The sequence below is a fragment of the Melanostigma gelatinosum genome (genome assembly GCF_949748355.1).
Source record: "Melanostigma gelatinosum genome assembly, chromosome: 1".
Classification (NCBI taxonomy): domain Eukaryota; kingdom Metazoa; phylum Chordata; class Actinopteri; order Perciformes; family Zoarcidae; genus Melanostigma; species Melanostigma gelatinosum.
Window position 1 is genome coordinate 26,749,831 of NC_136634.1, and position 20,845 is coordinate 26,770,675.

The window sequence follows — 20,845 nt, forward strand, 5'->3', positions numbered from 1 at the left end:
GAGAATAATTTATTTGTTAGTTTTGCTTATGAAACTAGAATTTTTGGTTAAAAACATAAAATCTTTGGTTGAAAAAAAGCTTTGGTTTTGAAACCAAAAGCTGTGAAACCAAAAGCTGAGTTGGGTGTAGTGGGCGGGGCATACGCTGCTGATGTACCAGGAGTTTCTATTGGTCGGTTTGACTTGTCTCTCGGTATCTGCTTCCACTGAAATTTGCTTTGCGTAATTTGTTTGCGTAATAAAGACACAAATATACCTTCATAAGTGTCACAATGTTCAGAGGATCTGTGGATTGTGATTCGATGTTTACTTTGGTGACATGTAGTGAAAGAATCGGACATCATTTGTTTTCACTTCTCCCATTGGAGATATTAAACTCCACCTGTGGCTTGTCTCCTAAAGGGGCGGGGCTAAACCAACGTGACTCAGTGAATCCCGTGAATCCCATGCGCTCTGATCTAGACAAGAACAACCCGGAGGTAGAAACTCCAGATATACTAATGTGTGTGCACTCCCCTTCATCAATATTAATACTGTAATAACACCTGTAATAACACCTACAGACAGTGATGTGATTCATTGTGTGTGCGTTTCCTTACAGCTGAGAGCCAGCAGACCAGCGTCGGTGACGGGAGTCTCACACAGGTTCAACACCTGGAGACAGGCCAGATGCTCGGATAACAACCTCAAGCCTGCATCCCCGAACTACAGGGGGGGGGGGGGGGGGGGGAGGGGGGGGGGGGGGAGAGAGCGAGAGAGAGCGAGAGAGAGCGAGAGCGAGAGCGAGAGCGAGAGCGAGAGCGAGAGCGAGAGCGAGAGCGAGAGAGGCATCTATCGGGTCAGTGCTGGTTACTGGTGTGTGCGCGTGTGTGTGTATGTGTGTATGTGTGTGTATGTGTGTGTATGTGTGTGTATATGTGTGTGTGTGTTTGTGTGCGTGTACCTGTGTGGACCAGAGGTTGAGCTGTTTGAGTGAGGGCAGCTTGATGAGCTGCTCAGCACAGGCACTGGTGACGTTGGTGAAGGCCAGGCTCAGGTTCTCCAAGTTCCCAAAAGAACCCGAACTCAACAGGCGGGCCAGGTCCGCGTCCTAAATGTTGAGGAAAATAAACATTCCATCTTGAAATAGCCAACGCGAGTATCTTCTGACGGATGAAATGATTGTGTGTGTGAGGCGGTGGAGCGTCGGCGTGGTCTCACCGTGGACTTTGAGGGCAGAGTGAGCCGGGTCGGGCCTCCTTTCCTTTGCTGAGAAGCAGACAGACAGAACAAAAAGATGGCGTCTGAGCTCAATGCCTTGCAGGAACATTTTCAGACAGTAGATGGTGTGTGAGAGCGGCTGCATGCTGCATTCATGTCACATCCAGGAGAAAGGGACACGCGAGGCCTCTACCCAAACACACCGTAACACCAGAAACATGGCCGCTCTGCATTCAGAGAGCCATGAACGAAACAAGGAGAAGAGAAGAAGAACGCTCTCTTTGGACATCTGAACTGAGCAGCTGTTCTTTGTTTTACTGCCAAGTAGAAACTTGTTCAGGAACTTAGGTCGTAACTAAGAATCTGTTGTGATCTCATGAATTAATAATTCTAATTCATGTTATTTAGTTATAAAAAGTGTGTATGTAAAAATCTACATACAATGGTATGATTATGATAGATATGAATGATAGATATAGATTATGAAGCATGGTTTTTATAGCTATTTCTTCTTTAAAGGCACATTCCCTGATACTGTACACAATGTAGCGTCTGTTTCTACGTTCTACATGTCGGAGCAGAGTCTCTGCCGTGTCTCGTATCAGGGAACCATCAGTCTATCGAGCTATCGTCCATCGCTGTAGACCAGAGGTCTGAAAGTCTCAACATGGTTCTAGGAACATGATATTTAAGCCCATCCGCTGTGAAGATGGCGACCAATCAGAGCCGACTGGCAAACATGTTCTAGTTAGAACCCAAAATACAGGTGTGAACCTGAAGAAGAGCATGATGTGACCCTTTAGAACATCAACACTAGAGCTACTGAGGTACGGTTCATCCAGCCTTATACCTTTAGTCATGATGACTTGATCTCCATCTTCCAAAAGTAGACCGACGCAGACAATATATATTCATTTAATATATATTCATGTCACCAGCTTTATATCTTGGAGATTCAACTGGTATGTCTTGAGTCCTAATCTTTAAAGTGAAACATGTCTGAAGAAGAAATAAGTGCTGACAGTGCTCACTTGTTGAAGGTTTACATGATGCTGAGAGTGCTGTATGTTCAATCAAGTCCATTAACACATTAAATCGACTGAAGCTTGAAGCTGCAGCATGGCCTCAGCAGTGTTTGGAGTCGGTAGTGTGTCATGTTGATTGAGAACATGACGTCACATGTGTCGGGTTCAGTGGGGGAATGAAAGCAGCTCTCTGCTCAGGTTCTGGTACCAGCTGCTCTCTGCTCTCATGCTGGGGCTGTCTAACAGCTGCTGTTTGGTAATTGTGGATTGTTAAGTAGGTCAGACGGGAATATTTGTCCATAATGAGAAACTGGTGATTCTCTTCCTCCTGCAGAGCCCTTCACTCCACCAGGCTGGGCAGAGATGTGGGACCAACTGGAACAAGACCTTCTCACCTCAGATCTACGACACCTGCAGGGGCCAGAGGTCAGCACCGTCTTCTCCTCTCACAACGCACTGAGTGTGTGTGAGAGACCGTGACTGAGGCTGAGTGGAGAGCAGGCCGTCCTTCACTCAGAGGATCGGTGGTTTGATCCCCGGCTCTGGCTCCACTAGTCGCATGTCGATGTGTCCTTTACCCCCAAAATGTCTCCCTTCCTGAGCCAACGGTGTGTGAATGATCGGATCTGAACTGTAAGTGTCTTTGGATGAAAGCTTCTGCTGAATGACTGATGTGATGCGTGTTGGGGCAGAACTCACCAGTTCCTTGAGCTCTCTCTGTCGGTCACACAGCTGCTCGTACATGCGGAGGCCCACCTGGGTGCTCTCCAGGGTGGAGATGATCTGCAGCTGGGTGTCTTTGTTGTCGATGATGTTGTACTCCAGCATCAGACACAAGATCTGCAGACAGACACACACTATGAGGAGCACTACGGGGCAGAGCCGGAGGAGGCCAGTGATGTCATCAGGGCTCAACGTTCTAACAGGAAGCTGTGGTGCAGACTGGGAGGATCGAGCATCACCACTTTCTGTTAAACCGCTCTCCCAGCTGTGTTACTAGAACAGAAGTGAAACTAGAGCAGCAACAATTATCCAACTCAGTCATTAGTGAACCAACAGAGCAATGGATCCGTTGATGGATCTCTGCTGTCCGGTGCACGATGGGACGGTGGGTTTCTGGCATCAAGTGAAGCTCTGCTCATCTGTGATGGATGTTCACTATTGTTACGTTTACTATGGAGGAGAGAGTCCGCAGACGAATTGATCGTGAAAACCCACTTGTACTAGCGCTTCAGTGATGTACTGTACGCATAAAGAACACACGTCTTCTATATCAACCCGTCTCTGCCAATAACCATGTTCAGTGCTGCAGCTCTGCTCCATACGGCCACACGGAGCTGTGCTTTAGGGTGCTTTAAGTTACTGTGATCACCTCGCACACCTACACGCACAGACAGACAGACACGCACGCACGCACACGCACACACACACCCCTTAATGGTCCGTGTTTGGCATCATACACTGTAACATACAGTATCATGCTGCATGTGTTTCACTGTCTGTGGGTTGAGGCCTGAGAGCTGGTCAAACAAGAATGAAAGTCGATATAAAAAGGTGATTAGAACTAAACCACCACATGTTAATGCACCAACAGACCATGAGGAGGTATGAAGAATAACAGAGAACATGCATTGATAAAATAATTCATAGAAAGATGAATGTAGATGAAGATGATGTCCTGAGCCGGTGGTGAGTGACTGTACCTCCACCATGGTCTGGTTCCCACGCAGGGCCAGCAGCATGCAGGGGCCCAGCTTGTTCTCAGCCAGCGAGAGCAGGAACTTCTTGGTCTTGTAGCAGGAGCCCATCAGGATATGGACCTGGAGGAGAGGAAGAGGAGAGCCGGTCATCGTGTCCCACGCACTAGCAGTTGAGTTGAGCTCTCTGTGCGTCTCCGTACACTCACCATGCTGGCAAACAGCTCTCCGTCGTCATCACAGGCCACGCCCCCCGGACTGTAGAGCTGGAACCAGCCGTCTTTACCTGAACGCACGCTGAGTAGGCAGGAATGCACCTGGACAAAAACACATTTGTCTGTTGGTGAATCTCTACAGAGATGTGCTGTGAGGCTGAAGCTGCAAGAACACACACTCACCTCCTGCCTCGGGTCCTCCGCAAACCTCTGAATGACATATTTCAGTTCCCTGTTTGGACAGAAGCATCGAGACACAAACGTCAGGTGGTTTTCAAACTGGAGTCACGCTGAATCTGAAGGGTGTCGGAGGTACTTACTTTGTGAATTTGGCATGTGCAAGGGCCCTGAAGAGAGGAGAGGTGAGAGGTTAGAGCAGTACGGCTCACATCTACAGAGATCAGTGTGTGATCTGACAGGACGTCAAGCCGATGACAACATGTGACTTCATATTGATAGTCAGAGGCCCAGAGGGAGGGTAGAGCTCTCTCTCAGCACACAAGGCACCAGCTTGTGAACTTGTAGGAATTGTTTGTTCCATTAGATGACAGTGTAACGATCATTATAATGATTGTATTCGCAGCTGTAAGATGCTGCTGTGGTGATACCAGGTCAGAGAAATGATGCTGAGGATACAATCCCTCATGTGGTCTTGTGTATCCGCGTGTTCCAGGTCTTTCTCTGCTTGTACTAAATATATCAGCAGTGACGCTCATCATACACATGGAAGCATATGTCCCCAAAGAACGTGTCCTTTAAAGCTGTAAGAAGCGGTCCGAGCATTAAGACATGAGGAGAAAGCTAGCTACCGAATAACAGACGTGTGTTTCTGCATGTGTGTGCAGGAGCTCGTGTGTGTGTGTGTGTGCGCAGGAGCTCGTGTGTGTGTGTGTGTGTGTGTGCAGGAGCTCGTGTGTGTGTGTGTGTGTGTGTGTGTGTGTGTGTGTGTGTGTGTTTGTGTGTGTGTGTGTGTGTGTGCGTGTGTGCGCTCCTCGTGCACTGATGTGACTCATTATATCCTCCGCTACAGCTGCTGGGGAGTATTGTTGCCTTTCTTAATGACGCCCGAAGCCATCGACCCGGCAACAGCGGCGCAGGTGAGCAACAGGTGCGTCCCAGCGTTGGAGGAACAACACGTCGTCCGGCAGCCATGAGCCGGCTAATGAAACTCTGGATCAGCCGGCCAATTACCAACAAGAACCTGCAGCTGCTTACAGCCAATTCTAGTGGGCTCTCTGAGGAGAGAGAGAGACGGCCCCTCCAGGTCCTGACCCCCAGAGGTGTGTTCAGGTACCTCACCCACGTCAGAAGCCAGGCCCCAGCAGAACCCTCCTACAAACATGCACACACCCCCGGAGACAGTGATGTAAGGGAGGGGGAGCAAATGAGCAAGGACGCCGATACAAACAGCCATAAGCAGGATATGATTATGGTTGTGGTGTTTTTGCTCTCAAAAGGCCTCGAATCCGCATTTCTCCAAAACAGCGTTTTGGCTTCCAGGAGACACTGAAACATAGTGTACTACTCCAAGTACTGCAAGTACTGCAAGTATTAGGACTGTTTCTAAAAGAAAGCTGGTGAAATGTCAGTCTTCTTCTCTTCCATGTACATGTGTACCTACAGTGAGCAGCTGCGAGCCGGCTGATAATGACGTCAGCATTAGTGCAGCTCAGTGTCCAGGTGCAGCTCTGCAGTGAGTTGCAGAGTGTGCTGTGATTGGTCAGTGGGTGAGCACGTGACTATTGTGAAACAAAACTTAACAGCAAGAGGCTTAGGGTTAGTAGTGAATCACATCACGTGACGCAGCTCAGCCAATCAAATATGGGCATTCTGACTGAGTGAGATGCACCATGACACAGGGGGCTGAGACGAGGAAAGACACTGCAGAGCAGTACGTACAATGCTACAACACTAAATGTGAAGAGATAATGATAATATAAGGTACGATAACATAACTTACGATAATATAACGTACGATAATATAAGGTACGATAACATAATGTACGATAACATAAGGTACGATAACATAACGTACGATAACATAACGTACGATAACATAACGTACGATAACATAAGGTACGATAACATAACGTACGATAACATAACGTACGATAACATAACGTACGATAACATAACGTACGATAACATAACATACGATAATATAACTCCTAAAGACATTCTGCTCCATAATTACTTGAGGTAAAGTTTTCAGAAAGACTTTTGCACTTTAACTGAAATAAGGCTTCAACATGTCATCAAACTGGTGTCATTACTTTACTTCCGTATAGTTTCTCGATACTTCTCCCACAGCTGACCGTAAACACCGTCATTCAAAAGCATGCTGAAGAGTTTGAAGTACTTTCTTAGTAAATACAATTACGCATCTCAAGCTGTTCTTGGGTCATTTCTGTGGCTTGAATGAGCGATCAGAGAGGTGAATAGCATGCGATGCGTGTGTACTCACTCCTTTGGGAAGGGGATGGGCTGCAGCAGGCTGGCCAGAGCAGGTCTCCAGTCATCGTAGTCCGACCTGAGCGAGACGGACGTGAAGAGAAGAGGAGAGAAAGAGATGGAGTGAGTCGGTGTGACAACGTAAAGAGGAGGCTGCAGCCTGGAGAACACAGAGATGAAGGAGCAGCTGAAACACGAGCCGTGGGCCTGCGTCACCTCAGCGCTGGTTCAACAGAAGCACGCACACACACACATACACACACACACACACAGCGTGAGACCAGCACCGAGCCTCATCCAGTCATTTACACTCTCTCACATGGAGCCCCCTCTACTAACGGACCATATCTGTGTTCTTGGTTCCACGGTTCACCTCTCAGTCTCTCCAGCTTAAGCCCAGTATCACATAAGACGTCTTTGATACAGGGCCCGGCTGAACTGGTTCGTCTGTTTTCCAAGTCATCTAATCACACCTGTGAGTACTGTCACCGGGCATGTGGACAGTTGTAGGAGTGAAGCAGATTTGAAATAGCTGAACTCAATGCGCAGTAATTGCGTCATTACTATTCCTTTGAAAAAGAGGCCAGAAGACATAAGACATGAAGCTGAGAATCCCCCACAGGACAGGTGGACTAACACGTCACTGTGTGCTGAGTAGTCGTGCAGACGGGACACTTCATTGTGGGGCAGAAGACACACAGCGATGACTGAGAGCTGAAGGCAGTCCACCTTTTAAATGGCATGAATCACCAAAGTATTGGAGGGAAAATGTTCTCTCTAAAGAAAGCAGCATCACCGTGAATGCCGAGTGCAGAATTGTCTATTTGCACGGAGCGATCAGATCACAGACCTGGATCTGAACATGGTGGGGACCCTGCTTCCTGCTTCAACAATAAGACATCTCACACTGTGACCCATGCGTTGGTGATCAGTTTGGCATTATGTTTCAGAGACGGCTGACTCATGTTTGTCTCATGTAGCAATGGGAGTGAACGAACCAATTTACCTCGAAGAAGCTGTTTTTGAGTTTCAAGCACATTGCTGTGTGATCTCTACCTCACTGCTCTCCACCATGTGTCCAAGTCCATCCTACAGAGCTGTACAGGAGGATCCATTAGCAGGAATGGAATATGATGTCCATGACTCTGTTTTAATTAGTGTATAAATCACCTGATACTAACAATCTTTGTGTTTTTGCCTTAGAATGACACGTTTGTATCTACAGTAGCCCAGAATGGACAAACGCTGGCTCTGGAGAGCCTCTGCATGCTGAGGCCACCGTAGTTCTCCAACACGCTGGTTAACTGGGGTAAAGTGAGTCATTATGGGATGGATGGCCTATGAGCGTTACACACACACGGCGGCGTTACCGCGGTTTTGCACTCGGTGGCTCACGTTACCACAGTCTTGGAAAAAGGAGAGTGAACAGAGGGGTATTTAGGTTAACCCTAACCCACTGGCCCTTTAACAGCAGTGGTGTTGCCCTTGTTTCTCATACAGTCAGAGGAGAAGATTAATAGTAACATCAAGGAAATAAAGGATCCAATGACCGGATGCAGGGGGAACTGCTAGTCCCCTGGTTCATCTTTGGATAGCACCTAGAGCTTCAGCTGCTGATCGTCTCATCTGACTCTGCGTTCCATTGATACTCACAGCATCTTCAGGATGAGAGCGAAGCAGCCCAGCACCCGGTCGGCCTGCGCCGGCAGCTGGATGGACAGAGTGTTGACGGCCGGGCTGACCAGCAGGCAGTCGATGAGGTTGGGCTCGCTGTCGCTCCCCGACGGCCCGCCCTTCCGCCTGGCGTTGGCCGAGTTGTTGGTGCGCTCCAGCTCCACCAGGATCTCGCTGGAGTTGACGACGGAGGGGGGAGGGGAGGAGAAGGGAATGGACGGGGCGGGGTTTGAGGGGGCGGGGGGCGGTGGCTGAGGGGGGCTGGGGTTGGCGGTGAGGGGCAGGAGGGTGGCAGGAGGCAGCGGCGGAGGCTCGGGGCGCAGCAGACGGAGCGGCATGGGGGGCTTCCGTTCGTTCTGCTGCTGGCAGCCGTTTCTGATCTCCTTCAGGCTGGGGGAGTTGTCTCGACTGCAGGGGGAAGAGGGGGGAAAGGTAATTAGATGAGATACAAATCCTTTATTCAATGCAGGAGTGTCAAAGTACAGCAGCAATGTCAACGGAAGTATGAGCAAGAGAAGTGTAGTGACAGACGGGAAAGACAAAGGAAGAGACAAAGGATCCAGGAGACACGGGCACCAGAGGGACGACTCCTCCGTGTGCTGGAGGCTCAGAAACATGGACTACGAATGATCCTCTCTGGGGCGAAGGACATGACGCAAATGAGTCCACATCTCCAGTCAACACAAAGCCTCTATGGAGCACAGCAGAAAGAAACACGAGCACTTCAACAGAAACACTGCAACAGAACGCAGACTGTGGCTGAGCTGTGGTGATGGAAAGGGCTGGTTTCTCTCATGTACCATTTGTAGATCTATTGTATCACACTGTAGAGGAATTGTACCTTTAAAGATGAATAAATAATAAACTGGCACTTTGCTAATTAGCTTAGCTTTGAAGTGGCACATGACGGGACGTATCTGATCTGCAGATTACCGTTTGTACCGTTTCCTTCATATTCGTCCTGCAAGATGTGGGAAATTAACAATCGTGTGTTTGTCCAATCAATGACAAAAGAACGACCCTTCGACCACGACAGCTGAGCAGACAGGTGTTGTGTCGGCTGTGCTGGGCTTCTTTCTCACACTACATCTGTAAGTGTGTCCTCTACGGACAGCATTAAGATCTACAGGAAATGTCTGGTCATCATAAATCATGAGCTGCCCCTGAATTAATACATTCCAAGAGTCTGTTCTTTCTCATGATAATTACTGTATTTATTATTTCTCTGCCATGATAGCGAACTAGACAATATCGATATTCACGATTATACCGATCATGAAAATTCACCACAAACAAGTTATTGTGAGTTTATTGTGTTTTTTTATCGTGATCCACCATAAAATCCCATATGATCCACAGTGCCCAGTGATGGCTAGCACGCCAAGCTCACGTCTGTGTTGGTGACGTTGTGCGAGACGAGAGATGTTGTTCACTGATCACTTTCACACTAAACTAAATGATACGACAACAAGTCTATACGATGAGCTGCCGCTTTCCTGACAAACATCATGAGTAATTCACGGCATTATTCAAAAAGCAGAGATCATTGCAACTGACTGCTGAACATATTTCCTCCGGGTCCCATGAAGAACTTCTCCTCTCTACAGAGTGACTAAGGACAACAACACCAAGCATGTCCTGTGTTGTTGCTAAGCGCTGAGGAGAGTCCGGTTGTCTGTTTGACAGCAGCGCCAACAACAACAACAACAACAACAACAACAACAACAATACTTGGAAACAGATTTCGTTCTGGGTAACAATCAGTTATCACAGACTTCAACCAGTTGTGCACTTCTTGTTCGTACGTTATCAAATGACTCTTATTGACAGATGTTGAATAAAGATAACATAATGCCTGTAAATGTCTCTACGTGTGCTTCTGTCACCTACAACACTCACTGTCAGCAGAGAGCACACACTGACTCAGGTACAAGCAGTGAGGCAGTGAAGCCCCAGCGGAGCTTCGGCTCCTCGAGCCTCCCATGCCGCTGAGCCACACACAGATGTGAGCTGCTCACACTGCAGCGGTCAGATAAACAGGATGGCAAGACATGAGTGGAAAGGGAAGCGAAGGAGGTGAGGCAAGTTTACAAACTCCATCGAGTTCTGAAAAGAGACAGTGAGTGAGTGAGTGAGTGAGTACTGACCTGTTGATGAACTCCTCGTAACAGGAGTAAATGGCGGCGAGACACACTGCCACCAGGTTTGGCAGGACACGTGGGTGAGGGCACTGCCCCGTTGGCCCGTGCATGCTGCAACACACATGGGTGCAGGTTAGACACCATCGCCTCACGCTGCTTTGAGTGTGAGTAACGGAGAGTCTCAGTGCTGTTAGGAGGCCTTCGTCCCTGTACTACACCAGCAGTCATTCCCGTGTCTACATGTGACCCAGCGGGGCACATGTAGACATGTTGGCGATCTTGTGGGACCGGTTGACACGGACGTGTGCCGTCGTGCGGGACGGTGTCTCACCTGTGGACGAACTTCTTGACGACCTCCATCCCAGCATTCAGCTCGTTGAGAGCCAGGATGTACTCCTGAGTGAAGAGACGCAGTCGAGGGCACTTTCCAAAATCCTGTCAGAGACACACAAGTAACTTATATCAACCCGACCAAAGAGAGAAGACAGAACTGCAGGATTACATCAGAAAGGTAGAGGTTCCCCCTTTTGTTTTGGTATGGAGAAAGAAACCTTTTAGAGTGTTAACATGAGTCATGGTTAGTGCCTTAATCCCTCAGCAACATCTGATTTCATTTTAGATTTTGTTTATTGGTCCGCTTCTCTATTAACCTCCTTTATGCTTTATGATTAATTGCTGGGTAAAATGAAGCATATATTTTAAATGTTGCGTTTAGTTTCACTGGGCTGAGCTCATTAAGGGCCCTGTCTGTTTAACATCAGGTTTTTATCATATATTTTCTCACATATATAGATTTAGATCGGACTTATCAGAAGAAATGAATGCATTTCTTGTCCTACTAGACCTAAAGAACGTAGCGACTTGCACATAAACAACCAAAAACATGAAATGGCATGCATGAAACAGGCTAAATAGTAACTGATTCCTAGTTCTATTACTGACGGCTCTGTGCAGCTCCAGGACAGAGCCGTTCTCACCATGTTGTGTTTGAGGATTCTCTGGACCACAGGAGTGAACACTTCGATCACCACCATGGACCGCGGCCGCTCCCGACAGTGCTGCAACACACAGCCATGACCATTAACAGGAAGCACTGAGAAACGCTTAAAAACATTTCTCTTCACTGCAAAAGGTAGGTTTATCGTGGTAGGTTCAGCGTTGTTCTTTGACACATGGGCTTACCTTACAGAAGAACTCACACAGGTCAGGTGGTGGGTGGTTGTTTTCCAGAAGAGGAGCAATGGCCTAAACACACACAGAGACTGATGAATATTTCCATATCCTATCTCTTATTTATCCTGGCTGGGAGCCAACAGCATAGTTGTAAAAATAAAGCCCACAGGAGACTACGCAAACACCAGAAACTCTCTCAGCATCAAACATCAGTTCTGCCCAGATACAGTTGTAATACGGTCATGATAGCGCCGTGATAGCGCCGCGATGTCGCCGCGACAGCACTATTTTACCGCCATGATACTGCTACCATGATGACACTAGCATGATACCGGCATGATACTGCCATCTTACCACCTCTATACAGTGCAAGCAACAATCAAAAATGTACAAGTGTAACACAAACCAATACATGAAGATATCTGTCCTCAGTTTAAAGATCAAACCAGCAGGACTCAAGCGGGTTCATTATTAACTTCAGACTGACATTAAACATCAATTTATAGTGGAAACTCACCACAATGATGTTCTCATGATCCTGAGTGCTGAGATTAGAGTTCTGTGGGGAAGACCAAGAGAATAAACTGGAGTCAAATGTCCGCACAGCAATATTAAAAAGGAGAACTTTATGAGGGCTTGTTTTTTTTATAACATTTGGTCAGTGGCGGCTGGTCAATAGAGGGCCATGGGGCATGGCCCCACCATGAGCCACACAAAAAAATTAAAATAAAAAAAAATTATTATAATAATCATAAATTATACAAATTGTCAATATTTGTGTTTTTGAACCATGGAATGTACCCAGTAATGTGTGTAAAATATGATATCTGCGCAAAATATATGCTTTTCCTGCTCGTGCTCTCTGTCTGTGTGCACGACACTCTGAGAACGCGCCGCTTGGGGGCCTCATCGTTTTGGCCCAAAAGAGGCGGGTCTATGAAGCAGTTTAGCCAATTGCTGATTGAAGATATAAATGAGGGACATACAATTTAGCCAATCAGCGCCCTCAAATAGATTCAGCTTGGGGCCAGAACGATCAGGCCCCCCTCGCTGCACGTTCTCGTCAGGAGAAGTCTCTACAGGCGCCCGCGCCAGCGCGAGCACTCCTCCTCCAAGACCCGTTTGAGAGGAGAACTTTGAGGAGATTCTGCAGCCAAAGAGCTGATATCAGATCAGCCTGACCTCACAATCAGACAGCAGACTCGCGGGAAAGGGAAGCAGTACATGAAGCTTCTGTACTAGCTGAACACCAGACAGGTTTGGCTAGCTGCATGACGTCATGCTAATAATTTATTTAGCTTTTCAAAACAACGGGGACGGATCCAGCACGGACAGTTACGGGAGTGAGGGATGAGGAGGTAAGGAAACATGAGAACACCAGGGTAGGGAGTGAGGGATGAGGAGGTAAGGAAACATGAGAACACCAGGGTAGGGAGTGAGGGATGAGGAGGTAAGGAAACATGAGAACACCAGGACACACATGAGAACTCTGTCAAGCTACATATTATGCAAAGTGAACATCTTTTCTTCTACATAGCTGTCCTCAGTCTCATCTGCTTAACTTGGTCATGGAGGCATCAACATGTAATAGAGATGTTAAATTAACAGTGAAAACTCATCATAGCTTCATTTAACATCAGTATTCATAATTACACTTCATGTTTACTTCTCCTGATCTTTACCTCCTATAACAAGGTCCATAGGGGCATCTCAATAAATGAACATGTTATATTATGTTATATAAGTGTTATTTACTGATTGTTTTCGTGTTGGAATACATGTTAAATATTTAACTGCCAAGTAATAATGCGTGTTTGATACTTACATTTTTTTTGCATTAAATCATACTGGGATGTTTGCTGAAATTGAAGCTTTTTAGGAAAGGTATCATTTAAATACTTCTTAGCAGTAGATGACGCTGGCTCATGGTCACGTTGTCATACAGCAGGCTGTGAACATTCATGGTCCCCAGAGGAGGATTCTTAAAGGAATAGTTTGACATTTTGGGCTGTTTTGCTTTCTTGCCACGAGTTTGATAAAACTCTGTAGGATGAAGTTGAAGCTACCTCTGGCAGCAGGTTAGCTTAGCAACAAGACTGAAAACAACAAGCATTGTTCATTTGTGTAAAAACATAATGCTGCTGTTGTGTCAGACTATTTATTGGCCAGTAACAGTTTTTAAATTTCAGTTTCTTGCACAAGTCTCGCGACCCAAAAACAGATAAACAGGCTTTTGTTACCTTTAAACAAAGTGAAGCTAACCGTTGACTGGCCGTTGCTTCACAGTGTATCATCTAAAACATATGGTCTGTACCGGTATGTAACATTTGAATGAACTATATCTGATAAATAACTGTAGTGGAGCCAAACCTATTATGATTTCCTCTGTGATGGAGCGTAAAGCAGCAAGAAACTAAAACGCTCAAGTGTATGAAGTCTTAAGTGTTTCAATTGATAAATAAGTAGTTGGGAATAAATAACCAAGTGAATTATTTGTGTTAAATATATAAAGGAACCAATAATTGTGCCCTCGCTTAAGAATGTAAAACATCAGCTCTTCTTATTTCTTCATTTCTATTTCCTTATTGTAAGATTAACCAGTTTTTTCTGGTTATTGTTGTAATTAAAAGTGAAGAAAATGAAGAAAAGACAATAAGGACTAGGCTTAGATGAGGGCCCAAACTAATATTAGGCATAAAGAGGGAATGGTAAGGTCCTGATAGGTAAAATACTGCATCCATGAGTGTGTGTGTGTGTGTGTGTGTGTGTGTGTGTGTGTGTGTGTGTGTGTGTGTGTGTGTGTTGCTACCTCAGCCAGCAGGGTGGAGATGATGTGCAGAGGAGCCTGGTGGATGGACTCGTCCTGCAGCGGTGAGGTCAGAGCCATGTCCACCAGCGCCCTGATCTCCTTCAGCACCACGTCCCAGCGGCTCGGGTTGTTGAGGACCTTGCGGTACTTGTAGATCTTTTTCTGCGTGAAAAACACAACACCGAGATAAACATCTGGAACATCATCATCCTTTTCTGGAGCTGCTGCCTGCGTTGTTTTGTGACAGAAACATTTGTCGAAAGTGTGAATTTTCTTCTGGTCTTTGGTCTGCTTCATGTGGCATGGACATTTCCGTCTATGGTGCAGTGGAAGCACAGCAACGGGACGTGCTTGTGAAGAGTTGGACATTTCTGTCTATGGTGCAGTGGAAGCACACCAACGGGACGTGCTTGTGAAGAGTTGGACATTTCTGTCTATGGTGCAGTGGAAGCACACCAACAGGACGTGCTTGTGAAGAGTTGGACATTTCTGTCTATGGTGCAGTGGAAGCACACCAACGGGACGTGCTTGTGAAGAGTTGGACATTTCCGTCTATGGTGCAGTGGAAGCACACCAACAGGACGTGCTTGTGAAGAGTTGGACATTTCCGTCTATGGTGCAGTGGAAGCACACCAACAGGACGTGCTTGTGAAGAGTTGGACATTTCCGTCTATGGTGCAGTGGAAGCACACCAACAGGACGTGCTTGTGAAGAGTTGGACATTTCCGTCTATGGTGCAGTGGAAGCACACCAACGGGACGTGCTTGTGAAGAGTTGGACATTTCTGTCTATGGTGCAGTGGAAGCACACCAACAGGACGTGCTTGTGAAGAGTTGGACATTTCTGTCTATGGTGCAGTGGAAGCACACCAACAGGACGTGCTTGTGAAGAGTTGGACATTTCTGTCTATGGTGCAGTGGAAGCACACCAACAGGACGTGCTTGTGAAGAGTCAGAGCTGCGTGGACCGATCATGATACCTGGCCACTGATGTCCATACAACAGTTTTATATTTGTGCCTCAGAGACAATGTTGAGTGTAAAAAGAATAAAGTAAACCAAAGGAAGTCGGTGTGAGCCCTCTGAACTACTTCCTCGTGCAGCTTCACTTGGCTCGGGGAGCTCAGCACGACTCTGGTACCGACAGGCTTAGAGGTCTGATCCTCATAAAGAGCTGCAGCGTGGAGGACTGACTGTGAGAAGAGTTCGAAAGCAACACAAACCCATTGTGCTTTTCACCATTATCAATCAGCAATACATTTCAACATGTGTGTGTGTGTGCTTTCAATAAGGAACAATACATGAAACAAATCCATTAATAGTTAAAGACAAACAGCAACCTTACCTTCCACTGCAGGGAGTGAAACCACTGGTCCCTTAAGTAGCTGTTTGCAGCCTGTAGTAGAAGAAGAAACATTCCTTTATTAATCCACAGTGGGGAAATTATTCACTGCATTTGACCCATCCCTGTATATGTAGGGAGCAGTGGGCTGCCAATGACAGGCACCCAGGGAGCAGTTAGGGGTTCAGTGTCTTGCTCAGGGACACTTCGACACAGGACACGGTGCAGCCGAGGATCAAACCGGTGACCAACCCTCTCTACCCAGTAAGCCACGGTCGCCCCCAAAGCAACACACACACACACACACGATTCGTTACCTGTGATCTCAGGTAAGAGGACGCAAACCCACACACAGAGGTTTCATGTCATTTGCCAGCAGCCACTCGGTCAGCAGCATCCTCCGGCTTGGATACGGTGTTTCTATCTAGAACTGATCCATTCTGAAGATAGATTTACAGTCGCAGACGACTTCAGCAGGGATTCTGACTCACCGATGCAGCGTCCTCCCTCCAACTACCATTGGTTCGTCAAAAACTAATTTCACTCCTGAACCAGCCCAGAGTACCTGCTGCGAGTGCTGAACATTAGTCATGGACACACTGCACTGCCTGCCAAAGGAAGAATGGATTCAACAGGCAGGTTGGACTTTGACGGGAGACATTCTGAACATTAACGCTGCACTGATCAATATTTCATATTAAGAATGGGTCAATGTTTAATGAAAGTGGTTGCACATAGTGATGAATCAATAAAGAATCAGCAGCAAGGAGCCTCCAGCTGGTGAACACAGCTGAACATGTCGCAGCTAGAGAGTTGGTGGAGACCAAAAGAAGAGCTCAGAGCAGAGCGACTGTTGGACGAAACACCGTCGTTTCACTGCATCTCATGGATGTGAGTGCAAGCGAGCAAAACATAATTCATGAAGCACATTTCATTCCATGTGCTGCACAACATGTGAGCTACCAAGTCTACGTGGAGGGTAAAGATCAACCGTGAGGCACGAGTAGACACGGTTACAACAGCCAGGAATCAAATGTAATGAAGTCAAATAATAACCTGAACCCATGTCTATACCGTGAAATATTTATACCTAACCTAATAAGCAACAGTAGAAGTTGAGTTATTATTATTAACGGTTTAAAACTCTCATAAGGTGCTTGATCTGGACTGTGTAGATGTGGTTTGATATCATACGATGGAGTGATGAGAAGTACCCGTGTGTTCAGGACAGGAGGCGGGCTGCTGTTTGAGAGACACAATCATGGCCGTGTGCTACTGTGAAGGAGCTAACTTGGAACTGTTTTAATATTAGTAATAGAGTAACATGATGTCGGGGTATCCTGAGTCCATTACTGTCTGCTTAAAGCTCTTGATAACAAGCCTGTATCCCCATTAAAGAGATGAGTCAGCATAGTTTACATCCGCGGTTCCCTCGTCTCAAAGTCGGTGTGTGTTTGGTTAGAAGTCTGAAACAAGCTCTGCGTTAACACAGGACCAGCACCAGCAATGGGGCGAGCAGCGTATCAGAGGTAATTGGGCTCATGGGCTACAGCACAGAACGTGCTCACTGAAGGACTGGTCAACGTGGGGATGGACTGAGGTGTGAGGAGGCCAGTACGGGTTCTGGTTCTGTCCAAAACAATACAGCCACTAATCTATTGTGACCGGTTTGAGGAAGACAAACATCAGATGGATGTGTGGAGCCAGCCCTTCCTTTAGTGCTGACACAGCGCTCTGGAGACGACCACAAATGTGCTCGTCCCTCCAGGACCAAAGCTGCCATTACACCCACAGCTTTAGAAGCTCAGTCCAATCACGTATCACAGCGCACTGACCCGACACTAACCACACAGTGCTCCACTCTGTTCCCAGACCTTCACGCTGTTTATCGAGAAGTTCTTGTGAAACACGATCGTAGATACAAAGACTTTGCCAAAGAGTTTGAGCTGAATGAATGCCAGACGTCTCTCTCCAGGCAGGGACTGACACAAATATTCATCCATTAGCAAGCTTACCCCACATGAAGGGGTTCATCATTAAAAGGTGCAAGTGGAACATGTGACCTGTGTGCACTGTTTGAACACAAGCTGCTGACGGGTGAAGCACACGGGGCACAGCAGGCTGCAGTAGATCATTACTATTCTGCTGAGTTACTTTTCAAACATATTGTTCAAATCGTGAAAAAAATGACCTTCAATTTAAAATATGCTTTAAAAACCTTTTCTTTGAAACGGAAGTGGAGAAAAATGAAATGATTGATAAATAAGAGAAAAACTGAATTCAGACTTATTTTTGTATTCTGTTTGTCTTGTTTAGTAGAACACACATTTCTTGACGAAAACAAGAAAAAACATTTTCCTTTTATTTGTCTGACCCTTTTTTTATACTGATTCCTGAGCAGATGACACACGGAGCTGCTCGGACACGCTGATGATTCCGCTGCTGGGTTCGTGTTCTGGTAAATGACACTAATGACCCTTAAAGGAAGGTGTGATTAAAAACAGGAACTATCGAATGGATAAAAGATGAAGTTGGAAACACTAACAAAGTACGGTTTATGAGCATAATTCAGCTGATATCAACAAGTATTTATGTTCCCTTTCATGTCCGTAGAGAAATCTAACTGCAGCCCATGCATCCTTTAATGCTGCACCAAACTGACGAGATGACTGAATCAGCTGACACCAGCCCATATCGTGATGGTAGCCGTAGCTATTGCTGACATAATAAGCTATGCCTGCAAGGAAACAGCCAACAACAAGGTCATGGCCTCTAGTTTACTTCCAGCCTTTATCCTCCACCCCGAGGAAGAGCTGAGCTCCACTAGCTCCTCTCTGAGACGACGGCAGACGTTACCTGCAGCAGGACGGTGCCGCCGGGGAAGCTGAGCTGGACGCAGTACTTGGGAGCGTTGTCCCATGAGAGGAGCTGCAGGTCCTCGATGGAGCTGTAGGACAGTGACGTCTCCATGTAACCGGTGGGCTGGAGACAGAGGACAGACAGAGAGAGGACGTTAGTCTGCCGCCGCCGAACATGTACACAACATACTGAATATTCAAACAGAGCCGGACGACAGAAAGACAAAAGGAAAGATGTCCTGGGCTAACGTGGCCAACGGGTAAACACAGGCCAGCGCTGCTACCGAGCACACAGAGTCCTCGCCATCAGCTGAGGGCACGTTTCATGAGTGAACAGTCATTGATGCTGAAACTAAGTGGAAAAGCAATTTTGCAAAAGCCGTCAATCACACAAACACGGCGCAGAAAGACATTGTTCATATAGCACACACGCACACGCACACGCACACACACACACATGGCAGATCCAAGCTGTGGGAGCTGGAAGCAGATGCAGCTGAGTAACAGGCCACAACCTGTTTGCTCGTCTCTAAATGATACAGAAACGCTGACAAATGACCACAAGTTTCCGGACTCAGAGACAGAAGAGTCTTTCAAGAGAAAGTGTGTGTGTGTGTGTGTGTGTGTGTGTGTGTATGTGTGTAGGTGTGTGTGTGTAGGTGTGTGTGTGTGTGTGTGTGTGTGTGTGTGTGTGTGTGGGAAACCACAAGGGAACTGAGCCCGTATATCTCCTCCCCCCAGGAGACGTCTGTAGAGAGATGTTTCATGCCACAGTGTGTCTATAATAAGACATTTGTCGGTCGGTAATGCAGAAGTATGTCAGTCGATGAATCACCAGCGGACATTAGCGTCACTGAGTGACTTCGTAGCCGCTGATGGAGAGCGACTGTGTACGAGTCCTGCAGACGTCATCTGGACCCTGAAGAGGCCGCAGTGCTTTCTGCTGCTTTTCTTTTTCATTGAGAAAACTTGAATCACAGAATGATGAATCATTCATTTCACTGCATTCTTTTGTCCTTATTTGATTTAATTCGTTTTTCTTTACTGGAGCATTCATGACGGAATACACTCAACATCTGAAAAGGTGCAGCGGACTTTGAGGCGATCGCCGCCCACCTGGTCAGACCTGCTGGACCAAACACCACCAAGCTGAAGTTGAACATTTTCCTGGATTTGGGTCTTGGCTTGTCATTAAGGGGTGATGGGGCGTCCTGCAGCCAGACCAGTTGAGAACCACTGATCTCCAGGAATGTAAAACTGGCTTTCTTTGTCATGTTTGTTGTGTTACGAATGTACTACAACTGCATTTAGTTCCCTGTGTTGCATGATGACTAGGGTTGGGTATCGTTTGGGTTTTTTCCGATACCGGTGCTAAAACGATACTTTTGAAACGATACCGGTGCCTAAACGGTGCCTGAACAGATAATATATTGTTCAATTTGAAGAAAAAAGTAACTGTTTACAGTATACTTAAATAAATATAAATAAATACAAAACACTTGTCTTCAAACTACAGCTTCAAACTTTTTAACTATGAACAATATGTTAACAGTTTACAGTATACTTAAATAAATATAAATAAATACAAAACACACACACACACACTGCAGCTTCAAACTTCAGCAATTATTTTGCAGCAATATGAGCATATTTTCCTTCTCTGGCAAAAGACGACACGTCTCATGACTTATTTTATTTTACCAGTTGGTGGCGGTAATGCGCCAATTCGTCGTTTGCCAACCGCCAGTTGGTCTCAAAGGAGGAGAAGAAGAAGCTTTCACGTGCCTGTGTTGTTGTGCTTATGAGCGACAGCGCCAAGGACCCCGTTGTAATAATACTATGAGTGAGGAGCGGAGGACCGAGTCATCAGAGTAGTGTCAAAAAAGTATTTCAATCGGCTCAGGCACCGAAAGGAAGCACCGAAATCTGCGTTACGTTTCGGTCCGGTAGATACCGGACGTATAGGAACCGGTTCCATATTGGCACCGAGTTTCGGTACCCAACCCGAATGATGACAAGAGATGATCCTTGAATGCCTTCACACAGCGACGGGCCAGGTGTGCAGAGGTGAGAGCAGGTCAACGTGCGCTCTTTCATCCCATTGGTAGAATTCAAAGGGCCTCATGCAGCAAGAGAAGAGATTTGCTCTTATTTTTCTTTTGTTAATGATTTGCTCTTATTTTGTTGAACGTTTTCTTGTTGTTGCTCTTCTCTCAGGTAAGAGAAGACGTCACGAGTAGGGTTGGGTATCGTTTGGGTTTT

General features: G+C 46.6%; 1 protein-coding gene across 1 annotated transcript in view; it reads right to left on the bottom strand.

Annotated features, from left to right (window-relative positions):
- cmip (c-Maf inducing protein) overlaps positions 1-20,845 on the bottom strand; it is a 48,841-nt gene that overhangs the window by 1,899 nt on the left and 26,097 nt on the right. Inside the window, exons 2-19 of the mRNA XM_079278425.1 lie at positions 18,582-18,707; positions 15,729-15,779; positions 14,386-14,547; positions 12,094-12,135; positions 11,586-11,648; positions 11,381-11,461; positions 10,735-10,838; positions 10,410-10,514; positions 8,242-8,670; positions 6,602-6,667; positions 4,458-4,484; positions 4,321-4,369; positions 4,132-4,239; positions 3,929-4,045; positions 2,925-3,065; positions 1,201-1,248; positions 944-1,090; positions 600-705 (exon numbers count right to left, since the gene is read on the bottom strand). Coding sequence (XP_079134551.1) covers positions 600-705; positions 944-1,090; positions 1,201-1,248; positions 2,925-3,065; positions 3,929-4,045; positions 4,132-4,239; positions 4,321-4,369; positions 4,458-4,484; positions 6,602-6,667; positions 8,242-8,670; positions 10,410-10,514; positions 10,735-10,838; positions 11,381-11,461; positions 11,586-11,648; positions 12,094-12,135; positions 14,386-14,547; positions 15,729-15,779; positions 18,582-18,707 — 1,972 coding nt within the window. The remainder of the gene's footprint in view (positions 1-599; positions 706-943; positions 1,091-1,200; positions 1,249-2,924; positions 3,066-3,928; positions 4,046-4,131; positions 4,240-4,320; positions 4,370-4,457; positions 4,485-6,601; positions 6,668-8,241; positions 8,671-10,409; positions 10,515-10,734; positions 10,839-11,380; positions 11,462-11,585; positions 11,649-12,093; positions 12,136-14,385; positions 14,548-15,728; positions 15,780-18,581; positions 18,708-20,845) is intronic.